The sequence below is a fragment of the Enoplosus armatus genome, chromosome 5, assembly GCF_043641665.1.
Source record: "Enoplosus armatus isolate fEnoArm2 chromosome 5, fEnoArm2.hap1, whole genome shotgun sequence".
Taxonomy (NCBI): Eukaryota; Metazoa; Chordata; class Actinopteri; order Centrarchiformes; family Enoplosidae; genus Enoplosus; species Enoplosus armatus.
The window spans coordinates 6,096,907-6,112,509 of record NC_092184.1 but is presented as its reverse complement, the minus strand read 5'-3'; the positions used below and the strand labels follow the sequence as shown (position 1 = coordinate 6,112,509).

Genomic DNA, 15,603 nt, shown 5'->3' with positions numbered 1-15,603 from the left:
TATGTGTGTGTGTGTCTGTAGTGTTGAATGATGGTCTGCTCTTAATGTACAGCAGGTCTCCCCTGGGATACCAGCAGAGTATGGGGTTGATGTGTGCTATGTATTTTTAACCAGATCTACATTCCTCCTGTCTGATTGGACAGTGAAGATACACAAAGCCAAAACAGTCGTGAATGAAGGCAAATCCAAAAAATAATGGAGTTTTACACAAAGCACACACACACACACACACACACACACACACACACTCATTACTCAGATCATTAATACTTTTTATACTTCTCCCAGTGGCAGAAAGATGATAGTGGTGAGAAAATTACAAGAGCAGATGATGAGAATTTTATGCTCCTACAGGAAAAGGATGTGACAGATCCGCGTTCATACTGAAGACGTCAAAGGCTGTCCGTATTTATCTTTTTAATGTCCCTGCGCTTTGAGGGGGGGGGACCACATGTGTGTCATATTATTATTATTCTACATGTCATCAAACCAAATCAATAGCGAGATGTAAATGTTAATTCCCCTAATGATCCATCTTAACATTTTTCAAAACAAAATGCATTCTCTTTTAATCCCTGGTAAAATCATTTGGAAGTAATTGTTCTTGGCACACCTTTGCTGCTCTTAATGCAAATCATGTACTAGATGCTGTTTGAGAAATATTATTCATTTAAATATGCATTTATATCACTACAGAGGCCCTTCTTTATCTGTGTACACAAAACCCAACTCATTGCAAAGCTGTTTAAATGTTTGTTTGTAATTAGAAAAGTTATTGTCTTGCTCTGATTATTGCTAAGGGGTTTATGAAGCTTGTGAATGATTTGATTGGATTTTACCAAAGTTTTATACCATCAGTGAACTGTAATCTAATGTAGGCATGCTGGCAATCTTAATCCATTTAAGATTTGCATATATCTACATACCTAAAAGCTGTAAGATTTAATTATGTTATGCCCATACTGCTGTTGTTATACACAAATCCCAGAAGCTGGTACTTTAAATGCATGTACAGTTTTATGTTTTTAGTCCACATGGGCTGGACAGAGATTTGTCCTTCAACAATGTTTCTGAACTATAGTAGTGCATGAAAATACAAAAGATTAATAAAGAAAAACTCAGATTAGTTAGAATATTTATTTTAACCACTGATTGGTGCTAAAGTAAAATAATAAAAAGCTTTTTTTACCAAATGATGGATGGTATAAGTAAATGTGTTAAGCTTTATATTTCTTTTTACACTTTATTGTTTATTGATGTATTCAGTTATGTTTTTTTGACTCGTCTGATAATCTTTTACTATCTATTCTTTTAGTAGACATCGGTGCCCCCGATGGTTAGAAAATTACCTTTAAAAAGAAGCTCATCACATTCTCTGATTTTCATATCAAAATTCTAGTTTCACAAATATATACACTTGCACCATTAAAGTCTGGTTAGCAACATGAATAATAATGAATGATAACTTAGCAGAAGAAATTTTCTCTGTCCAAGGCCAAAGGAGAAGACTCAGTCCTCATGTTATCCGTTATTGCACAGGAATTGCAGCATATAACAGTGTATCAAGTGGTAAAGCGTAGTGTAGCATTTTTTCCCATTACACTGCTTAATTGAGGACACTACTTGTAGGTTTTCATTATGGCCACTAGAGGGCAGCATAATATTTTTATCTGATTGTTTCTTTGGGCAAAACACTCTTATAGTGCCATATTGTGATTCTTTTTATTCCACTCATCTCATGTGTTGCAAGAATTTTATAAATTAGGAAGAATATTATTATGAAAAAATATTTATTTAAATAACCTCCACCTGACAAAGTGTCTGATCTTTGCACTATGTTTGTCTTTTGATGTGATAGCCCGACATCCATTTCTTTTTAAGCCAGTAGCTGTTCAATGAGTGGAGAATGTTACTCACTTTACTCTCCTGCCCACATTTTACCTCTTCATTGGAACCAGTGACCTTATAGGCTACTGTCACCAGAAACTGGCTTTAACCTGATTAATTCTACCGCAAAACTGAAAAGTGATGAGAGCAAGTGTTTCTTATCTCTGCTCAGTTGGAAGACACACAGCTGGAATGTGAGGGAGGGATCTGTTCTTTTCATGTGACTGGGAACTTTATCAGCAGGTATGTTAGCTCATATCTGCCTCACCAGGGAGCTAATAGGCTGCTGTTCCACCAAAAACACACGCACAGATACTACAAAATACACACACACACACACACACACACACACACACCAGGATATTGCCAGTACAACCTGACCCAAATAATCCTGTGGCTCACACTGTGTACCTTTCTGCACAGCCATCCTCCCTCCCTTAGCTTCTTCATAACATTTTGGTAAAGACAAACCGCGCAGTATTATTTATGATCACTTCAGAGATTTAAAGGGGCTTACACCTGATCCAGTTCAGCTGCTCGGTCTTGAACTTCTCTCTCTGACTGGAATAATAATTCAGGCTGGAAATCAAATGTCAGCCCAGGCCAATCTCACACATTCACAACAGACCACGTATTGTAACTGTTTATTCTGCTTACTGCTGCTGCCAGCTACAGTCTTTCAGTTTAATTACTGCACACGGAAACTGCTTCAAAAAACATCCAAAATAGCTAAAAACAGCAGAAGTGTCCTCAGTTTCAAGAGTAAGTCAATTGCACTTCCATAATCAAGGCTACAGGAATAATGTTTGATTTTTGTGCACAGTGTTTGTTCTGTTTCCTCAGAGCTCGGACTGGACTTCATCATAAAGCTCTGGTAGCTCTGAGTGACTGGAGGTTCTTCCACCGGAAAGAAAATAGTATACAGGTCTTTATGTTCAATATAATTTCCTTAGTTTCCTTAATTTCCATTTATTATCTTTAAAACATCGAATCAAATCGGGAAGGGTAGTTGAGGGTGAAGTGCTAAGGACACTGACCATGTCCTTCGCTGGTGAACAACTGTAATTTTGCATCATTCAGCAGCACTGATGTGTATATGCAACCAATGGGTGTGATGACTCACACCATCAGGTTAAAATTCATTTAAAAACTGCTCCATTGTGCTACAAGAGGACAAAAACTCCACAGGGAACCTTAAGGTTCAGTTTATTCTTATTAAAGAAAATATTTTAAAACATTGAGAAGTATTCTTACAGCATTTATAATTGTTGTTTTTTATTCATTTGTACTTGACATTCAAAAAAGTAGAAACAAATAACAAAGTTTGTATAACAGTCGTTTGACTTATTTGAAAATATCCACAATAAATGTAATATATAAATATATATATATATATATATATATATAATACCTGTCACACACTTCAGCATTTGTTGTGTCAAAAAGGGAGCCTTGAAACAGCGCTGTCTTACTGTTAAAGTGATTTTAATGATGTTAATAAAGTGATAACGAATGAATGACAGTGTATAATTATATAAAACAATCTAATACAACATTACAAACAAGCTTCAAACACCACCATGAAGTAGAGTCAACAGCCCTGTGTGACAGTCTCAGCAGTCTTTGCTGCAGGGCTGTTGAGTTGCCCTGTGATTTCCTGGACATGCAAAACTAGATGGCTAAGTAGCAGATCAGACTGTAAAACCAGTCAGCCCTTTTTTGGCTATGATATATCATCAATGACTGATTCACAGTGAACAAACCTTACATTAAAGTTTTATGTTTTGAATATGTCATTGACAGTAACAGAGAATGACTAATTAAACTGAAACAGATTAAACTTCACCCATACCAACATGGAAGGTACCAGCCAGCAGCACTGCTGTTAGCAAAATGTTAAAGACACAAAATGAGAGAAAGAAGTGCTAAAGAAAGAAGTAGGACGATGTCAGTAATTCAGTCAGGCTTTTGGAAAAACGTTCCTAGGAAAATGTGTATCGATAACCGTCAGGGTTTCTTAAAAATGGCTTCCTGATAGGGTTTTATACAGATGACTGTGGCTGGAATGGCATTTCCCAGCTTTTCACGATAAAACTCAGACAAAATGGTTCTTGCTGAGAAAGTTTCTTTTATTCGGACAAACAGAAGAACCTGTTATTGTTCTGTAAAATTCCAAAAGAAGCGTTCTTGTTGAATCAGTTCCTTTGTGGGTCTGCTGTGGTTTAGATTTGGATTTAGATTTCTTGCCGTTGCAAGTAAGAAACCTCAGTGAGTTTCCGTTCCCACTGAGTGGACACAGTGAGCCTGTGTTATTTTCGGGAGGGGGGGGGTGCTTTCTCTTTCTGACTTCAGGTGCTAGGCAACCTCTCTGCCCTTCACATTCCCCAGTATCGGTCATGTGACCAGAGTTTGGCCAGAGCCAGCAGAGCATGACCAGAGAGACTCAAAGAATGCCTTTTTTCTTTCCTTTCTTCTTTCTTTTTTTCAGTCGGCCAGGTTTAGGTATTTGATGAGATTCAGTTTCATCATAGCCTCAGGATCGTTTGGTTTACTTTGCTGCTGTTTGCATCATAGTTTTGTTGGTTGTTGTTGTTTCTTGTCAAAACATGAAAAACTCACTTCTTGCCCCTCACACTCACACTTTAAATAATTCAATATTTCAAATGAAAATGAATTGTGTCCTGTGTATCTTTGGGTGGCTGTGAAGTACACCTGTGTAAGAATCAATGATTAGCTTAACGATGACCAAACATGCCCGAGGGTCTTGGACAAGTCACTGGAACAGCACGCAGGAAGTGCTGCTCACTGGTAAACATGCTTTGCCATCATGATGCTCTGTCACGCCTCTGTGGAAAGAGCTCAATTTATTTGCTCTTTATTTGGTGGTTTGAGCTGAGTTATGTTTTGGTTAGTGTTATGTGATGTCCTGCACTGGCCTGTAGCAGATCATTTGTCATTTAGTCGCAGAATAAAAGGAAAGAAATTGTGTTTTTCATAATTTAAAAGAGTTTGAAAAAAACCAAAACATTATTACATTAAGCAAAAACAGTAGAAATGCGGGGCAGTGTTGTAATTTGTTTAATTTCTGTATAGAAGTTGAGCAAACTTGTTTTATTTTTTAATTATAGGATAAGTAGGAGGAATATCTTTTTCATGTTTCATTTTTTACTTTAATCAGCAAGTAAATGACTGTATCCTAAATATACTGTAATACATTCAAACACAGCTGCAAGTTGGCTAAAAATCTTCACCCAACAGGCCATAGTTCGTCATGCATTTGTCAGGACGTATATTACAGCATTAGACAATCTGACTTCACCTGGACACAAATCACAAATTATCTTGTTTTGCCAAATGTACAAACTGAATGATATTTCCTCATTTGTCATATTGTTTTAAAAATCTTGGCAGTAGGAAATCTTTTTGTATTGAGGCATGTAAGTGATGATGTTTTATGCCTCAAAAGTCACAAAAAAGTGTAAACTTCTCGATTACTCATTAGAATTTAAACGAGCTCTAATCTGTAGTTGCTGTAATCATGACCAGATGTCAAGCAGTTCCTTGTCCTTTGTTGGAGGCGACATTGATACGGGAGTAAGAGACAACAGTTGGAAAGTAATGTGATATAGCTCCAAGGGACCTCTCCCATATTTACTATGAGATGTTCATTAATATTTCAAGGCGCTGCCTTTGTCAGGTGTGACTGCATGTGTTTTTAAAACTAGACTGAAAGGCTTGACTCATGTCTGTCTTGGAAACACTGGCTGTTAGGTCTTTTGAATGTGCTAGAGTCCAGATAACCACGTGCTGCTTTGCTCATTAAATAAAGATTGCAGAGATAGTATATAAAACAGGACAGTGGAAGATTGAAGGGTAGTTAGAAAACAATCGAGGGTATGTGCTTTTGAAAAAGTAAAATTTTACCAGTACATTTTGCATTGTGGCCAACAGTAGAAGTCTGTGATACAAGGCAGCTCCTACAAATGAATGTGTGTAATGGTGTAAGTATGTGGCAGGGCGTTGGAAAGAAGTACACAAGCTCAGCCAAGCATCCAATGATAACTCTTATCTAAAGGGTAAAAACGAATAAATCATGTCTGGAACGTCTCCACTCCTGTGTGCTCACACTTCTCACCTCTGCCCGTGAACCGATCCTGTGGCTAATTGTTTAGAGCGCGTGTGGTTAAGTTGCCAGTTGCTGGTAACGTAGGCCACAGGATTGAATGTCAGGGTACTCTTACGAAGGTACCTGGATAGAACACACTCCGTCATGTTTGTTACGTGGTTTACTGACTCACGTGGGAGTGAATATGCTCTTACAGAATCTTATACGGCGCATGATCCCACACGTAAGCAAATTAAAAAGTAATTTATGTATGAAATGAAACGAGATAAGACATGCAGTATCTTAAAAAATCATGTTTATTAAAAAAAAACCACTTGTGAGATACATGTACTGTAGACGTATATAATACACACAGATCATTTCTGTTATGGATGAACCCATAACAGAATGGGAATGCACCCCCCCCCCCCCCCATCCCCACACTTCACTAAAAGCTGCTGTCTTGACAGTTATAGGTGATTAATGCTACTCTTACTACAGTATTTACAACACATAATCCTGTTAATAACCCTGTCGCACCATTCAACACATCCAGTTCTTCTATTTTGCACACAGTGGTGCCTCATTATGAAGGTGACACATGAAGCAGTCATGGCGGTTTTTATAAAAGATATTCAGTGATAAACATGAAGAAGCCAGGACTGTATAAAAAGTATATGATAACATTAAGCATGTTGACCTTAAAGAGGACAGAGCACTAAGAACATCATTTTCTTTGCTTTTTTTTTTTGAAACAGGATTAAAGGAAATTTCCACTCCACTCCTTCGCATGCTCTTTCAGTCTCTGAAACACAAAGAGCCTAATACAGAGATACGTAGCATTGAAGGCTAAACTAGATATATCCTTCATTATGGAGTCTCCTTGTTTCCTTGAGCTCTTTTTCTCAGCACACCCTCAGTTTGGTGTGGAGAGCAGGTTTGAGATTCAATAATGTCTGTTGCTCTTTGACCTTCATTCATACATAGTCTTTCCTTTCTAACCCTGGGCCGCCTGCGGACCGTGGGGCTGAGTAAGCCATTCGTGAAGGGTTGTATCTAGTCTCACGTGGCGGACAGGAGCAGCAGAGCAGTCCGCCACCAAGAATCAGGAGGGCAGCAGCTGCCCAGCCAATGTACAGTGCGGCCCCCAGCTCCCTCCGCTGAGCGTCAGTAAGTAGAGGGTTGTAGAAGTCCCTGATTATGGTGTTGGCCGACCAGGAGACAGGGATGAGCTGCATGACCCCGGAAACAATGAAGAAGACCCCGGAGATGATCATCACCTTGGCCTTGGATGCCTCGTCGTCAATGCAGTTGGTGCACTTGGCCCCAGCGATGGCGATGAGCACAGCCAGGATGGCCAACAGGATGGAGACAACGGTGAGGGCGCGGGCGGCTTGGAGGTCCTGGGAGAGGGCGAGCATGGAGTCGTAGACCTTACACTGCATCTGGCCCGTGCTCTGGACCACGCAAGTCATCCACAGGCCCTCCCAGATGATCTGAGCCGTCACGATGTTGCTGCCGATGAAGGCCGTCACCCTCCACATGGGGAGGGCGCACGCCACAATGGCAATAATCCATCCCAAAATGCACAGGGAGATGCCTATCAACTCCAGCCCTATAGACATACTGAAACGTCTTCCTTGCTGCTGCTGAATGTGTGTCACACCTGAGAGGAGATCACAGAAGAAATCTGCAAAGGAGAAGAGTAAACCAGAGACCCAACTAGTAATTAAGTTAATTTCAGGCCTTGCATCTGTGAGATCTGTTGCCCTCGACTTTACCAGTATCCTTTATAAGGCAGATCAGGTGGAGGGGAGGAGTCCTTGAAGGAGCTGACATCACCAAAAAGGGGAGGAAGGACCTGGACACGCTCTGCTATCAGCTTACATGGCCAGCTTCACAATGGGCCTGGCCACAAAGAGGCCTTTTACAGCTGAAAAGGCACACAAGTATTGCATGTGTTGTCATGACCAAAGAAACAATTCTAAGGTGGATTAAGACTTATTGTATGATTGAAAATAAGGGTATTCAATTTTATGTACAGATGTCATGCAAGGAAAAGTTGACTGATTTATCTTTGTTGTCAAACAAACTCTCATGAAACAGGTTGTAAATGGAACCGTTTCAGGATCGGTGTGTAACATATTTATGGTTTATCAGAAAGTTTTATATTTAATAATCACTGACTAACTCTTGTTTCAGTCTCACTCGTAGATCACATTCTCATAATTATCCCAGGCGCAATGCTATGAAGAATGCCTGACCTCTGTTGCTCAGTAACAGCCTCCTGACCTTTTTATCATCACTGTGTGGTGAAAACCTTGCATCTCCAAAATACCAGCGCTTCAGGATTTAAAAAAACAGCTTTCGGCTTGACTGCAGTTTATATTTTGAAATTATACAAATGAGTCCTGAGAAAGCGTCATAAGACCGGGGATATGGGAATTGTCTTAAACTTTACAGGAGTATGAACTCCTTCAGTTTCAAGGACCTCTTTAAAACTTGAGTAGGAGATACAAGGCTGTCACCTGACAACAGTGTTGTGTTTGATGGGCCTTAATGACTCTGTCTGTCTGCAGAATGCCCTTGAAATTCTGGGACTGTCTCCCTAGAAATGCCCCCAACCCCCTCAGCATTCTGTAACCCAGTGTTGACAGCACACCCCCGTCTCCCCCTCTGACATAAAACAGGTTCATTGTTTGGGAGGGCAGTCCAGATAGCTGAGTGTGGGGAAGCTGACAAAGTGGCAGTTCTTGTTATCATAGAGCCAACAGACATGTGAGAGACAGCCAGGTGGATAGGTGCTGTGATAGACTCCCGGTCGTCAGCCTCATGGCTGGGTATGCAAGGGTGCGTGGAATCAGACCTTTTCTTTGGACCTGTTGATGTGAAGATTAAACATCTTACTTAATCTATTTTTGAATGTGTTGTTCCAGTTTCCCTATGGGTGCTTTGTCATGAAAAGCCAAATACACGACTGAGCAATCCACCATGACCTGAAGGCTTATTGAAATATATACTGTGTGATAGAGCAGCACTTGGAGTTCGCAGTAGAATTCAGGCCGTAAAACATTTTTATTGATGATGAAAAAAATAGACCTGAAAAAGTTATTGATAGATGTGCTTCATAAGATTTTCCTCAAACTTTGTTTCAGTTTCAGTCTCTCAGCCTCAATAATGATAATGAAACAGACAACCCAAAAAAAAAGTCAGAAGTTTGAATGATCAAGACAACTTAGATAAAAAAAAACAAGGCCTTTAATCAAAAAAGTAACATGTCAGACATAAAAAAAATTCAGATTAACTGATTTACAAAATGTATAGATAACAAAAATCTGCATTCTGTGGCTTCATGACAGGCTTCCTCAAACTTAATCAAAAAAGGTTCTTTATAAAACACATACACAGTCAATACAGTACAAAGAAAGTACAAATGCAGATTCACCTATTCTCTAAATTTGGATCACAGTACAAAGTCTAAGTATAAAATACAGGGCACTCCACATCACTAACATATAGATGTTAGCCTCAGTGCTTCCAACAGCCTCAAAGTTACACACAAAACATTTAACAAAGAAAAACAGGTTTGATGTAGGCTCTGTTCAATGGAGCATACATTATATGGTGGCGTGAGTATAGGAGTTTTCCCCATCTCAAAATGAACGTGTTTAAGTTATTCATAAGTTCTCTTTCAGCAGTCTTTTCCATGATGGCAAAGGTGTGAGAAAAGAGCAGGTGCAAGTTCAGACATAGTCTCTCCTATCATAACCACTTGGGGCAATCGACCTGGTTTGGGAGTACATCATCTTTGATGGAGGCCCGTACCTTTTCTCAGGCTGCGGGGGGCAACTGGAGCAGAGGATACCCCCTCCAATGAGTAGAAATGCGGCTGCAGCCCAGCCCAGGTACAGAGCTGCACCTATCTCCCTCTTCTGTGCCTCAGGTATGATTGGATTGTAGAACTCCATGATGATAGTGTGGGCAGACCACGACACAGGGATCAGCTGGGTCAGAGAAGCCAGGATGAAGGCCACCCCGGCGGCTATCATCACCCGAGCCTTGGCCGACTCTTCTTCCACGCAGTTGGTGCATTTTGCCCCCATCATGGCCACCAGGACTCCCACAACCCCCACCACAATGGAGATGATAGTGAGGGCGCGGGCGGCCTGAAGATCTGCGCTGAGAGCCAACATGGAGTCGTGGATTTTACACTGCATCTGACCTGTGCTCTGGACCACGCAGTTCAGCCAGATGCCTTCCCAGGTGATCTGGGCTGTGACGATGTTCATCCCAATGAAAGCTGACACTCTCCACATGGGCAAAACGCAGGACACAATGGCCAAGATCCACCCCAGGACAGCCAGAGTCACTCCAAGTATCTCCAGTCCCACTGAAGGCATGTCTGAACTCTGTATGAGTGGTGCACAGAGGTCTTCTCTATCTCAGGAGTCAGAAGCGAATTGGGTGAGTGTTCGCTGGAGCGCCGATTGCTCATATAAGCAGCAGATTTCTTTAGATCAGAAGGAGGAGTCACTTGGTTATTGGCCAGGGAATAGTTCAAATAGTGTTCTTTCCCCCCTCGTTTGAATGTACAAAAAGGCAGCCTTGGCATGTAAACGGCCTCAGCTTAATCATTCAACTTCCTCTGCCCCGGTAGCTCTCCCACCTATTTGGGTGAGGGGAGAGTAAACAGAGGGTGTGTATCTCAGGTCTGTAGTAGTTAATGTGTAACAGACATGGTAAAGATCGGTGGATGAATGATTGAAAGTGGACCGCAGTGTATCAACTCCTGCAGGTTTCTCATTGTAGTCCTCTCTCACAGATGAGCCAGATACTTACAAACCAGTGGGAGAGCTCTGATTATCTGAAGGGTATATTTGTGTCTGTACGGGGAGAGCCTCTGTATCCTTCCAAATTCGATAAAACCGTCATCCCAAGTTCTATGGAAGGTCATCACATTTCCATTTACTGTAGCCATCATCTTCCAACAGGCTTAAGAAAGGAAATGAAATGTTTGTGGGGAGAAACTTCAAGTGTTCAAGTGTTATCACCAATCCTGCCACACAGAGGATTAAACCAGGACCTCGCTTTGATAAATACTGAGTTAGAAATACCGACTGAAGAGGCTATAAATATTGCAGCGAGTGGGTGAGGAGTTATAGAAAAGTTATTTCAAACATCTTTCAGAGAGATGCGCAGAATCTTTCCAGTAACAATGCCTGACAGATTTATTAAAGTGAGTAACTGTTATGGCGCACTGTCCTAAAACAGAAGTTGCTCCCATCAAGATGTGTTAAAGATGAGGATGTTATTTCTCTCCACACAAAGCAGATCCTAATAATAATAATAATAATAATAATAATAATAAAATGAATCATTTAATTTAGAAACCACAAGATGAATAAATATCATGTAACGTTGTTGTGGTGTGTGCTGCTATGTGATGCTAAAACTTGTCCCAGCTGCCTGGGTAACCATGGGAAGTTAACAACTGAGACCACATGTGGGAGCTGCAATGCAAACAACACAAAACCGCTGTGAACGTACAGCATCTGCAAGAGGAAGGCCAACAGGACTGATGAAAATCACTTATGAATAATGTGCATTTCTCTCAGGACATAGACATGTTTCTAATCATCAGTCATGCAGAGAGAGAGAGATAGTGTGGGCCGGTGTGCTGGAAGCTGTAACAATTGTCTGCGTGCGTGTGCACAAGGATGGGGGGTCTTATCAGTGTCCTTGTTCTGAAGGTCATAGTGCATCAGGAGTTTCAACCTCCTACAACCAGTTTAACGTTTGCACGTGCCACAGAAAAAGACCCTCCTACATACACACCTCCAGTAGTTTTACGGGGATCACACGCTGCACTGAATCTGCATAGCACCTTTTTGTAAATCAATTTGTAAATCAGTTTAAAAAAAAGAAAGAGAGGCCACTTTCCCAACGTGATGCAGTGACTGTAGTCAAACGCATTACTTTGCCTTTAAACACAGCATGGATGTGATGATTGTGCTAAAACATAACATTTCTTTCAGAAGTTTCTCCAGGTTACTTGAGGCCACGAAGGAAACATGGGCCTCTAAGGATCATAGCACTACTAACCCCAAAGGCTGTAACATTTTATTTCCTATAGTCATAGTGAGGTGATGTGCTCATATTTGTACACACCTTACTTGTTGTTGCAACTCCTATGGAGTGGGAGCTGGTGCTCTTATGGTAGATATTGCAGTTTATCTTCATTTCTGACCGGGCTGTTGCACTTTCCCATCAACACATGACTGCACAGCTGGGCTCAGTAACACAGTCCTGTCAGTAGGGTCTGTGGTCACTCACAGGGAGTGTTCAGGATATTTAGAAGCACATCCTTCAGATCATTAACCCCACTGCTCAAGCCGAGGCAAGTTAAGAAAGCAAGAAATGTTTTCAACCTGAATCTTTGTATCTTGTACTTTCATTTAAAAAAGTAATTATTGCTTGTAAATCGGGAGTACCGAATCGCCATGCAAGTCTGTATATCTTCTATAGGCTGTAGTAAGAATATGTTATAAAACAGTTCGAAGGTACCTGAATGAGATTCTGAGAAGTCTCAAAAGGAGGCTATCACCTGTTGGTCTCACTGTTAGACATGATCAATATTGTGTTACACAAGTTGCTAAAAGGTCCAGCAGATTGACATGCAGATGTTGTGTAGTATGACATTTAACCAAGGCTTGATGATTAGCACAGACTTCTAAGAACGATTTGACATCACCTTCAACACCTTTTTGGTTTGATGCGTTGTCCATAAATGCAGCAGACCCACTGTCTAACTGCTGCTACACTGTTGAGGTGTCACCAACTGTCTACAATCCAAAGAGTCCTTTTTTCTCACAGCACCTGCTTTTATTTTGCCATTTGGATTTTTAAAAAATTCAACTGGCTCTTTGAGCATTTAGATGCACTTTTATTCCAGCGAATCCCATCTGGGGAGGAAGGTAAACAGTTGCAAACCATCTGATCAATAGGGTCTTTGTGTCTCAGTTTGGACTCAGTTACAGTGCAGGTTACATCCCCTTGCAGACGGAGACTTTTATCTCTGACTCAGTTTCACCTTCGCAAATGGAGGACAGGCTACAATGGAAGGGAAGCATAAGGTGCTCTTCTGAAACAAGCCACCCATTGTTTCTTTACTCCATTTACATTGACATAAAATACCTAATTTCAGCGTGCGCCAGTACGGGTCTTATTGGTCAGGCTCTGCTGAACTCTACAGCTGGCATCTGCCCCTGTTTCTGCATACCAAAGAAGTTATGTTACACTTCATTTAAGCATCCATTTCTGACTCTGTGGCATGAAAGTGCAGAATTACAAACGGTATCTCTTGAAAATGTCTAAATTCTTTGTTCTTTTATTTATAATCTTATAAAAATTCAGAAATCAGAATCAGAAATAATCTGCATCGACATTGTGTGAATTTATTTAAGATCAGACATCATCTTAATGAAAAAAAGCCAAAGTGTTTTAATATTTGAAATAAAATATTGAAAACAACATAAGATGACCACCACTACAGAAAATTGGTCACAACAAAAAACACATTATCATCATCATCATCATCACGAGACATGCATTAGTGATTCATGCTTAATGTCCAAGCCCAAGATGCTGCATTAACATCCAAGCCACCAAACATCCATCTACACAAATTTGCTAACACTGGTCATCGTATCTTCATCTGCGCTCACGTCTCATGTTCATACATAGTCTCTTCTGGTGTATCCATTGACTGACATGGTCTTGACAAGTGAGTAGTCCACCCGGGGAGGCATGGAGCCACCACCACTCAGCGCTGTGGGTGGGCAGGAGCAACAGAGCAGGGCTCCCCCCAGGATGAGCAGGCAGGACGCAGCCCAGCCAAAGTAGAGAGCATTACCGAACTCCCTCTTCCCCGTCTCCTCCAGCAGCGGGTCATAAAAGCCCAGGACGATGGCGTGCGCTGTCCAGGACACAGCCACCAGCAGCAGCAGTCCCGCCACCACGAAGGTTACTCCAGCAGCCACCACGAGCCGCGGTTTACTGCTCACATCCCGGCTACAGTTGGTGCACTTGGCACCGGCCACTGACAGGCCGATGCCCACAATGCACAGTACCATGGAGACAATGACCAAGGCACGAGCCGCTTGCAGGTCCACCGGCAGCCCCAGCATGGAGTCGTGCACCCTGCAGTGCATCTGGCCTGTGCTCTGCACCGAACAGTTCATCCACAAGCCTTCCCAGATCACCTGGGAGATGACAATGTTCTGACCGATGTAAGCAGCCACCCGCCACATGGGCAGGCCGCAGGCCACCATTACCCCCAGCCACCCGGCCACTGCCAGGATCATCCCAAGGATCTCCAAGCCTGCAGAGTACATAGTTGGAGCTGGGGATGAAGGAGCTGAACAAGACTCTCTTCCAGGGCTCTGTGGGATAGAAGGCCCTCTGTGTCCACAGGCTCAACCCTCCTGAGATGAAGGCGATATCGGATCCCGTTGGCTCAAAGTCCTGCGTAAGACTTTTAGTGAGAGAGAAAGTGAGAGGGAGAAACAGATTCTACCTTCTTTATAAAGCTTAGACGACTGAAGGTGGAGTCAGCTTAAGGTGGCATCATGTTTACCTTCAAACTACAATTACACTTTAATATTTTTTACAAAACTGCATTCAACGGAATCCACATGGGAATAAATTAAAATCAGTATTCTTTCTGAAAACATATTTTGTCAAGTAACTGTAGAGTCCTAGATAACAGTAAACATATTATCACATATTCTTCTGTTTATGTACATGTTCTCTCACACTTGGCAATGTAAACGTCTGTTTCCCGTGCCGATAAAGCCCCTTAGAATTGAATTGAATTAAATTGAATTGAACTGAATATCAAATACATATGGATCCTGGAGGATAGTGTTGTCTTAAATCCAAACCACATTCACGCAGAAGAAATGCTTACAGCAATCATTTATGTACTCACTTCTGATTATACTATACAATGTAAAGATGCGCACCAGTGTTCCTTTTAAGTCTTTCGAATTTGATGTATGTATCTGTGTATGTGACATGTGACAACCTTGAAGAAAAATGCTGAATCACCATCTGAATTAGATCTCCGTGCAAGAAAAAAGAGCAACAATGACAGGCCTTGTTTTTTATTGGTCAGCTACATAATCCCTCCGGGAAGAAAAAACAAAACCCTTGGTTTGACTTAATAGGCCTCGTGCAGTGGGCATGTTTGATGTGTTTTACTTCAAATGGCGGCTATATGGTTAAATATCTAAATAAACTAAAAGAATATCAGCCTGACAGACTATGACCAGACATAAGCAGAAAATACTCTTTTGAATCTCCAGGGGACACAACATTGCAAATGTCAAACCATGAATACATACCAGGACTTAATGGTAGGACGTCTGCTTAACTAATCCCTTCAGTAAATAACCCCTTTGTATATTATCATTTTTTCCATGCAAGTCTATTTAACAAAAACCTTAAATTACAGGGATCTCGCATTTCATGTTTCATTATAATTACTGTTATATATAAAGCTGGAAAGGCTCAACTGGCAATCTAAACAAAAAAAGCCAAAGTGAGGTGCA

General features: G+C 41.2%; 2 protein-coding genes across 2 annotated transcripts; both read right to left on the bottom strand.

Annotated features, from left to right (window-relative positions):
* Nucleotides 1–6,969: 6,969 nt before the first annotated feature.
* Nucleotides 6,970–7,617, bottom strand: LOC139285734 (claudin-3-like). The gene has a single exon (XM_070906374.1). The coding sequence runs from the start codon at nucleotides 7,615–7,617 to the stop codon at nucleotides 6,970–6,972; it is 648 nt and encodes a 215-aa protein (XP_070762475.1).
* Nucleotides 7,618–9,735: 2,118 nt separating this feature from the next.
* On the bottom strand, nucleotides 9,736–14,385 carry LOC139285104 (claudin-3-like). Its single transcript, XM_070905562.1, has 3 exons — nucleotides 13,910–14,385; nucleotides 11,111–11,118; nucleotides 9,736–10,394 (listed from the first exon to the last, which is right to left on the bottom strand). The coding sequence occupies exons 1-3, from the start codon at nucleotides 14,383–14,385 to the stop codon at nucleotides 9,736–9,738; spliced, it is 1,143 nt and encodes a 380-aa protein (XP_070761663.1).
* Between the last annotated feature and the right edge of the window lie 1,218 nt (nucleotides 14,386–15,603).

Coding starts and splice junctions, on each gene's coding strand:
- LOC139285104 (XM_070905562.1), bottom strand. CDS start 14,385: ATGTACTCTGCAGGCTTGGAGATCCTTGGGATGATCCTGGCAGTGGCC.
- LOC139285734 (XM_070906374.1), bottom strand. CDS start 7,617: ATGTCTATAGGGCTGGAGTTGATAGGCATCTCCCTGTGCATTTTGGGA.